Raw genomic sequence first — 10218 nt, forward strand, 5'->3', positions numbered from 1 at the left:
AAAAGTTTTTTAACCAAGAGTGCGAAGCAGATCCTGGCGATGTGGTTCATTATAGTGATGTGCATTGGTTAAGCAGAGGGAAGGTTCTTAAAAGAGTCTTTGACTTAAGGAACAAAATACTGCAGTTCATGCAAACTAAGGGGAATCCAATTGTGGAATTTAACCATCCAAAGTGGATGACAGACTTTGCCTTTGTGACTGACATCTTGTTGCATATGAATGGCCTAAATACACTGCTACAATCTAAAGATCAACTGGTGCACACTCTGTTTGATCACATCAAAGCTTTTGTGGCCAAGCTCAAACTTTGGGAGGCACAACTCACAAAAAAAGACTTAACTCATTTTCAGCTTCTCGCTGAGTCCAACTGTTCGTCTCTTGATGAATATGCTACAAAATTAGCCATGTTGCGAAGTGAGTTCAAAGAGAGATTTAGTGATTCTCGTAACTAGCAGTCTTCTTTAGATTTATTTTCAATCCATTCAGCGTCAATGTTGCCGAAATGCCAGGCTCAGTATACAAATGGAGCTGCTTGAACTCCAAAACAACTCTTCTTTGAGAGAAAAATTATTCAATGTGCCCTTGCTTACATTTTACAAAGACTACATTTCTGCTGACACATTCCCTAATCTTTACCGGCATGCTTTAAAGATGTGCGCTTTGTTAGGAAGTACATAGTTATGTGAGCAGTTCTTCTCCAGAATGAAGCATGTGAAGTCCAAGACAAGAACTCAGATTATGGACTAACATCTCGAGAATACTCTGCACATAGCGACTTCCAACATTGATGTCAACATTGACAAGCTGGTCAAGAAAAAACATTGCCAAGTTGCCCATTGACATTGTAAAAAATGAATGTTTTCTTCATTAAATTATCTTTTTTCAAGTATTGATTGTATTTACTTATCATGAACCCAACTCCTACCTATGCTCTTAAAGCCAAGTTTGTTTATTTTTATAGAATTTTATGTAAAGTATCAAATACACAGCATTCCTTGTGAATCTGGGAAGCATCTTACAATTCTAAATACAGCAGTATAGCTTAGTGGCCCGCAGGGTTCATTGAAATTTTTAATGCAGTCCGCACTGTCTGAAAGGTTGAAGACCCTTGATCTACAGTTTACTTGTAGCTGCTCAACTTTGATTAGTTTAAAACTTTCTTATATAGTGTTCTTTTCAGTGCAATATTCATTTTTATCCTGCTTAAAAATAAGTGACTAAGTTATGTCACTTCTAATTTCAAATCCTCTGTATACTCATGTATCCTGAACTAGAATGAAGCTAAAACTATCAATAATGATATAGCAAATGAGGCTTTTCTTATTTCATATATCATCTCTACACTTCAACTTGTACACATCTTTGTGTTGGAACCTAGTGTTAATAATGACTAGTTCATTCCTGAGCAGAAATTCAGCATGAACTTAGCTGTGTTATTAGTCTTGCGCTTTTCTCCAAATGCTTTTAAAATATTTCTATATGCCTGGTGGAATTATATCCTACTCTGTTGTTTTGATCACCAACTAGGACAACTTTCTCCATTTTCTTTATATCACCTACCTGCTGTAATGAAGTTAAAAAATTCCTTCACTTTGTCCTTAGGAGAACCTTTTGTAGGACCATAGGCATAAATAATTGTCAGTGTTCATTTCCCCATTTTGAAGTTTGCCCACATAATTCTACTTGAAATTATCTTCCAATCAAGAAGTATATCTTCTTGTTTGACGTTGAATGCTATTGCTACTCTTTCTTTTTCTTGATCGTTATTGCCCAAATATAACATCCTTTACTTAATAATTATTTAGTACGATCTTTCCTAGTTTATGTCCATGTGGTACTTTTTGAGTTCTTCTGCAATCTTGATTTTATTTTCATTAATACTCATGTTGATGATTCATGTCTTCAATTCTTTTGACGTTGGGTGTGCTCTTTTCTGCTAGATGCTGAGTTCAAGTTTTGTCCTAAAGCGAAACAGTTTTCCCACATTTTGTCTTACAATGAAAATATGATCCTGACAATGCTTGTTTTGTCCAGCTTGTCCTTCACCAAGCTGCTCTTCCACAGTTTTTCTTAGCTTCTTCTTTTACATAAGTTTACATAAAATGAAAAGTTTACATTATTACTAACTTCAGGTAAGATTTCTGCAAGCATACTTGCAGAAATACACGTGAAAGGTGAACTTTTACTGTTGTATGTGATTACAAATTGTAAATTGAAATCACTGCTGTAAATAGTGAGATTTTTGTCAGTCACATCCATGAAATTGTGGAGATCTATTACATACACACACACATTTGGAGCATTTTTGGTTCATATTATAGCCAACAGGTTCATATTCTGTCCACTGGATGAACCAGATTGTTAAAGGTAACAGCTAAATATTACAATTAGTGATTCCCAGACTTATACTATGGCAGAATCCCTGAAACATTTTTTTCATACTCTGAGGAACACCTAATGTATGTAAACATATTCTACAGTCTAATTCTATGCCAACTGTAAGTGTCAATCCAAATAATGCTAATAATATTTATTCTAAAAAGATTACAAAAAAGTCAAAATTTATTTTTTACAAAAAATTTGAAATCGAAAATGAAGAAGTATGATGAGAGATCAAAGAAAGATGGAAAGAGTATACAGAAGCCCTTTACAGAAAGGACTCCAAAATTACTGAGAAATTTTAATAGCAGGATTATACACAGGAGCCAGTACCACTGGAGAGTGAAGTGAGGTGGGCACTGCAACAGCTATTCAGTAAGAAAGCACCAGGAGGAGATGGAATACCCATTGAGCTGTTCAAAGCCCTGGGAGAAGAGGCAGTTAAAATTTTAACAGTTTTGTGTCAGCGAATTTGGATCACAACTAAATGGCCTAGGGAATGGAAAAAATCAGTTTAGATACCTTTATTGAAGAAAAGCGATGCAAGTGAGAGAGTGTGAAAATTACAGAACTATAGCACTGATTTCTCATGCAAGTAAAGTCTTACTTAAGATCTTTCAAAAAAGACTGGAACCATTCATGAAGAGAGAAATGCCATATGAGCAGGCAGGATTTCGAAAAGGCAGAGGAACAAGAGATCAAATTCAATGTGAGATGGATAATAGAAAGAACACAGGAATATCACAAGAATGTCTACCTTTGTTTCCTTGACTATAGCAAGGCTTTTGACTCTGTAGATCATGTGAAACTGTGGAATGTGTTAAGAACAGTGGGAGTCCCAGAGCATTTCATTATCCTTCCGAGGAATCTTTATTATGAACAAGAAGCTACTGTTCAAACAGATCTTGGAGAAACTGAGTATTTCACAATAGGTAAAGGGGTGCGACAAGGAAGTATTATATCTCCGTACCTGTTTAACTTGTACAGCAAATACATTTTAAGAATGGCAGGGCTGGAGGAGTCTCCAGTTGGAATTAAAATTGGTGGAAAAAATATTAATAATTTGAGGTATGCAGATGATACCACCTTGCTAGCAGAATGCAAAGAAGATTTGAAGCAACTTATTATGAAACTTAAAGAAGAAAGTGCTAAATATGGTCTTAAACTTAACCTCAAAAAGACAAAAGTTATGGTAACATGTGAACTTAATGATTTGTACCGAAGAAGTTAGAAGAAGATTATTACTCAGAAAAAAAAGCAATGAAAATTTAAGCAAGATCTTTAAAGATAAAGATATTAGCCTCACAGAATACCATAGCTTTCAGAATCGTGAAAGCAATGGTATTCCCGGTGGTGCTGTATGGATATGAAAGAAGGAAGATAGATGCATTTGAATTATGGGTTTGGAGAAGCTTAATAAGAATACCATGGACTACAAAGCAAACCAGTAAATCAGTGATAGACAGAATAAAGCCAGATTGCTCCCTTGAAGCTATGATCATCAAGTAAAAATTGTCATACTTCGGACATATTATGCAAGCAAATGATAGTCTGGAGAAGATGGTGATGCTTGCTAAAGTTGATGGAAGCAGGAGAAGAGGAAGACCAAGAATTAGATGGGTGGATGGAGTTAAAGAAGCAACTGGAGTGCGCTTGGAAGTTCTGAAAGACATGGTCAGGGACAGATCGGAATGGAGAGTGTATGTTCGTGGAGTCGCCAGGAGTCGGAAACGACTTGATGGATCATAACAACAACAATTCATAATGAAAATCAGTTTAAAGATGAAGATGAGCTTGTCTCTACTTGCAAAATTGTTGAATATTTGGCCTAATTGTTGATAAACACATACAGCTTTTCATCAACAGTCTATAAGTGATTCTTGCTTTACTTTTAATATTTGTTGGACGTGAAAAAGGAACTCGTTCACAGAGTTTTTTTGTTCCTATATAATTCTTGTGGAATCCCTCAAGAGAGAGTTTGCAGAACCCTAGGATTTCTTGGAATCCAGTTTGGAGATCACTGGATTACATAATCTGAGTACATAATTCCTAATATAGCCATGGAGATATTATCAACTTGATAAACCAGGTTAATAAATGTAACATATACACTGAGTTAGCTTTGCATTGAAACACTCACCTAATAATGCATTGGTCCAACTCTCTATCCAATCATGGCTCACAGATGCCTAGAAACAGATTCCACAAGGAGGATTGAACATCCTCCATGTGTAAGTTGACCCATATCTGCTGCAGCAACTTTGTCAGTTCAAGAGCTCATTCCATGGAGGAAGATCAACAGTTCTCACACCCTGCTCTAGCATATTCTACACATGTTCAATTGGGTTACAGTCAGGGGAGTTTGAGAACAAAGGCAATGTGGTGAATTTGTTATCATGTTCCTCCAACCACTCAGTAGTTGTACGAGCCTGTTGAAAGATAGCACTGTGTCGGGGTAGACATTCTGCAGATATATGGCCAGCTAACAGGTCCTTGTAGTGTTCACCATTCATTGTTTGTGGGATAATAACCAACAGACCTAGGGCATGCCAGGAAAACTCTCCCTAGACCATAACAACACCTCCACAAGCCTGTTGAACCCCACCTGTGAAACTGGGGGGATAGGGCTTCATGCTGTTTACACCGAATGCAAACCCATCCATTAGCACAGTGCAGCAGAAAACAGACTCATCATTACAGACGACCTTCCATCTATTGAGGGTCCATTGCCGATGTTCCTTGGCCCATGCGAGTCATTGTTTATGATGCCTGGTCATCATCAAGCATCATTGTTGGTCTCCAGCTGTGGAACTGCAGGAAAAGCAAGGTATGGCACATGGCGCATGTGGAAATGGGTCAAACTGTCTTGCTGTTGTACTGATTGGTGAGTTGTGTGACTGTTGTACATTGTTGCTGAAATAACAGTTGTGACACTCAACACTCACTTCTAGGATCAACCACATGTGGCTGACCAATGTGAGCCCTTTTGCTGGATGTCTGTTCAGGGTTAATCTAGTCCTGGTACAGTACTATGAGAGCAACAAACAAGTGACTATGTTTCCGAAATACTGGCACCTGACCACTGGGCCTAAACTATCTGCCCACGGTCAAATTGGCTTACATTGCCACATTTCCCCATTACTGGAAAATGTTTACTGCTTACGTAGAAGATAGGTGTGTCCATTTATAGTAGCCACACATGATGTTAATATCACTTGTACTTTGTTATCATGCTGGATATGTAAATTGAGGGGGGGGGATCCTAATGCAAAGCTAACTCAGTGGATGTACCTTTACAAGAGACATCTTCTGAGAGTTCTTTTTTATGAAATCCCTACTTTTACAGACCAAACTAAATTTAAGTGGGATAATGGAAAGTGTATACCACCAAAATACTTTCACAAATATTTCTACCATGGGTGGATTCAAACCCACACCCTGTTGGTTGTTGGTTGGAGAATGGAGATATTATCCACTTGTCCAACCAGACCAGCAAAGGTGACATATCTTTATAAGCATTTGTATATTATTATATTATATAATATGTATAGTAATAGTTATCATAGTGTTTAAATAAAATTTAAAAAAAATGGGTATTCGAGAATCATGGTTTAATCATGTCTTACAGGTGTAACATCTGTCCCAGCTGTAATGCAAAATTTCCTATCTGTGTAGCTACAGGACGTCCCATCATGGATATTGGTCAACAGTGGACTTGTACTCATTGTAAACATTCAGCTTGCAAGCAAGACATGATCACCAGACAGAATTGTCCCTTGTGCCATGCACAAGCAGCACTTCTTTAATTATTCCATCAATGTTTGTAATATTGTTTGTAAACACTTAACACAAATCACACCTTTCACATTGTACTATAAAATCTCTCTACCAGAAGCTTGGCAACATTGTATACCACTTGTAAAACTCGATATGTACAATAAACATTTTTGTTGCTGTTATTCAGTTTTAATCATTTTATTTTATTTTATTATTATTATTATTATTCGTGACACCTCCAAGGAGTCTGAAGACTCATCGTGGAAGGACACCTACTATACAACTGTCTCCACCACTACACCGAACTTCTACTACTAATCATCCCATCAACGCCATCTATCGCCCACCACAACTAGTATTTTTTTGTCTGTAAATTGCATGTGTTCTGAAGGGCCGATTTGTCTGTATGCAGGAGAAAAAAAACCCTGCTACCTCCATATGAGATCGGCTAACTCACCTTCGATTGAAAAAGTCCACATAAAGATTCCTCCCATCATGACGAGAATCGAACTTAGGCCTATTCTAATCGAAGGGTGCAATGTACCGTCATTCTTCCAATTGTGCTACGGAGGATTGTGCTCTTTCAATGCAACTGAACAGTGAAAAGCACTCATTATACTACATTTATGGGCTCCCCTACCATATTTGTATTACCTGTGTAACTGTGTTTTGAGTGATGGGTGGGTGCATGCATTACATAAAAACAACAACACTGTACTACTAGTGTGAGCTGTAGTTGTCTGTTATCAATTAACTTTCCTAACGTGATAATAAAAAAATAAATAATGAAAAACACATGCATTACAAATTAAATGTACTGGCATCCTTCTGCATATAGGAGAAACTTGATGCACAGTGAAAATTAGAAAAGAGGAGCACAAAAGCCATGCCTGTTTAATCTGCCATGGGAAAACAGACCTTTTCTCTGGAGACATTTCATATGATTGATGTAATGTTTTCGTGTAATGCTATCATATGGAAAGGATTTGACAGCGACATACAACTATTTGCTGATGATGCAAAGATAGGTAGGCTGATCAGGAATGCTGCTGTACTTTCAGAATGATTTGAATAGGCTGGAATTGTGGGCATGGGAAAATGGATGTTAGTTCAATGTCATTAAATGTAAAGTCATTCACCTCGGTGTGATTAGCTATCCAATGTCATATTATATTGGTGGGATTATGCTTAAAGAAACTGATCAGGCTAGGGATCTTGGAATGTTAATAGATAGCAAGTTGAAGTTCAGTGGCCATGAAGCAAAGATTGTAAATACAACTCAAAGGATAATTGCAATGCTGAAACTAACTTTAATATGTAAAGATAAGGATGTCATTTTGCCTCTTTACAATGCCTTGATAAGACTTCACTTGGACTATTGTTTGCAGTTCTGGTCTCCTAGTTTCCATTGTGATTCTGATACAGTGGAGAGAGTGTTAAAAATGATATCATGATTGTGGAATGCTGAGTATGAAGATTGAGATTGAGAATTTGTAGACTGCAAATACTAATCAACAGGAGAAAAAGGGGTGATGTGATTGAGATTACAAACTTCTGAAAGGATCATGCAGGATTTCAGTTGATAGAATTTTTCATTTTTGGAGGGTGGGAAAAGGACAAGAGGGCATCCTTGGAAGCCGAGAATGAATTCTGCTAAGGTGAGGTCTAGATTTTGCTCTTATAGGATGGTGTGTGATTGCAATGGATTGCCATTGGATGTGGTATGCACAAGTAGTGTGAATGAATTCAAGAATAAGTATAGTGCTTCTCTACTTTGCATCATCTGCAAACAGCCACATATCTTCAGTTAAGCCTGTCTTGGTATCACTGTAACATACAAATTAAACAATGATTCCAAAACAGATCCCTATATGACTAAAAGAGGATGATCACTGCTAATAACCTTCTCCTTTTAGGATACCACTCTCCCATAAACAACCCACTTATACCTGTCTGACAGCCAATTACTTATCCAGTTCCTTAGTCTTTTATCCATTCACATCTGTTCCAGTTTAGTTAACAACTTGTCATGTGGCAGTCTGTCAGAGTCCTTTCAAAAATACAAGTATGCCACAGTATATACATCTCCCTTATCCAATGAATTTATCACCTTGTAGTACATAAGTAGATTGCTTAAACATTACTTCCCCTTAACAAACCCATGCTGACCATCGTAGAGAATAATGCTATTATTGATGAAATTTTGAATTCTTGCTCTCAACCCCTCAAACCTCTTAATTAATGACAACACCAAACAACACAGACTGGCCATGAATTTGTAGCCTCAATTTTATCTGTCCCATTTATGAAGTGGAACAATTTTATCCTGTTTCCACTCTTTTGGGACTTGCCCTGTTAATTTATCTGCCAGTTTATGGAGTTTTTCATCCCACAAGCAGGCAAACCGGCCACGTGAACATACACAGATTACAGTCATGAACACTACCCTTAGGGGATGCAGCAAGGAGTGACAAACCAGTCCCCATTAATTTCGTCGTGAGCCCCTCATTAGGGGACTCTACCCATCCTAAAGGGATGGATGAGATCAATCAAGCAGTAAGAGTGCTGTTTAACTCCCTGGAGTGTTCCATCAAGACACAGGGTGATATGTTAAGTCCTGCTGCCTTATTAACATTAAGTTCACTTAATTCTTCCTTTACCTTCTGTTCACTCACTCATTATCAGTCCCTCCTCCACCATATTCTCTACACTCAATCTCCTGATGATGTTGCATTCATGCATCGAATACCTTAACTATATTCTCTGTAGCAGTTAACATTCTACTATTTTCATCCACTAACGTCATCCTCACATGTCTTTTTCCTCCTTGCCACATATCGAAAGAAACCTCTAGAATTTTTCTTAGTTTTATTGGCTAATTTCTTCTCATATTCACACTGCATTTTTGCAGTGTGCGTAAACAATACTATTCTCACAAAGTGGTGCATCAAAATTCTCCCTAAAAATGCTTAATTTCCTCTCTCACAGACTAGTGTAGTCATGGTCACTTTCTTTGTCGATGCAATAATCTGATTCTGCATAATACCTTTTCTAAGGTATTTTCTTGGGGGTTGCTCAAACTAACTGGCTACCATCATTATTTACTTTTCTCTAAGCATGTAAAAAAACAAGCAGCTGCTGGTACATACTTCTTCTTCAACTTTACTTCACACATGGCACTGTTATAAGTTTTGTGATCTCATTCTCATGTATTAGGAATAAATAAATAAAAGTTTATAGTCTTAATCAGCTCATACAATCTGCTTGAATTCATATGGATAATACCATCATTGATCTTTTTTGATAATTAACAAACCAGTACCTTAAATTTAAGCCACAGCCATGTATAGTGCATAACCTACCTATAATCCAATTGGATACCATTGCTTTCGCAATGAATTTCTTGCTCTCAGACCTAGGCATTATATTAACTATAATATAATACTTTTTATAACATTCATTTTAAAATGGAGATGTCTGCCCGATTCAAAGTCTAGTTTGCTTTAACTCCAGTGTTGATTTCCTCACCTTCTCATTAATTTAGTGATTTTCTGTAATTTATTGTAGAGAGACAGAAAATATTAAATCATGTTACACTGTATTAAGTGGCAAACTTTCTGTTTTCAAATGTAGATCCACAATGTATACCAATGTTTTTTCTTTCAAGACAAATTTATTCAGATATAGAAGGTATGTTCACTATGTATTTCTGTGGCATGATATCATATGCTAGAGGTTCACACCATCGTCTTGCACCTATAAATTGGAGTTAAATGGTGTTAGGTGCACCTCTATAACACCAGTTAGTATAAACGAGCCTTTGGTTCAAAAGACACGAATTTGAATATTTGAATGCTGTCTATGACATGAAAAACCTGTATCAGATATTTTCAATTGAATGGTGAGTTAACTGGTCTTGTATGGAGGTAGATGGTGTTTTCTCCCAGAAACTTAGGTTTTTCGTCCCTCAACCAGACAAACCAGTCAGCAGAACACATGCAATTAACAGACAAAAATACAATATAACCAAGAGCCTTCATGTTGGTTTCATAACATAGTGTT

The 10218-nt window shown here is 37.0% G+C and overlaps 1 protein-coding gene across 1 annotated transcript in view; it reads left to right on the forward strand.

Moving 5' to 3' along the window:
* Oseg4 (intraflagellar transport protein Oseg4) overlaps positions 1 to 6342 on the forward strand; it is a 377419-nt gene extending 371077 nt beyond the window's left edge. Inside the window, exon 33 of the mRNA XM_090392828.1 lies at positions 6008 to 6342. Coding sequence (XP_090248954.1) covers positions 6008 to 6185 — 178 coding nt within the window. The 3' untranslated portion in view covers positions 6186 to 6342. The remainder of the gene's footprint in view (positions 1 to 6007) is intronic.
* The last annotated feature ends 3876 nt before the right edge of the window (positions 6343 to 10218 follow it).

Source organism: Typopeltis vanoorti, chromosome 5 (genome assembly GCF_054136105.1).
Source record: "Typopeltis vanoorti isolate ZY-2024b chromosome 5, IOZ_Tvanoo_1.0, whole genome shotgun sequence".
Taxonomy (NCBI): Eukaryota; Metazoa; Arthropoda; class Arachnida; order Uropygi; family Thelyphonidae; genus Typopeltis; species Typopeltis vanoorti.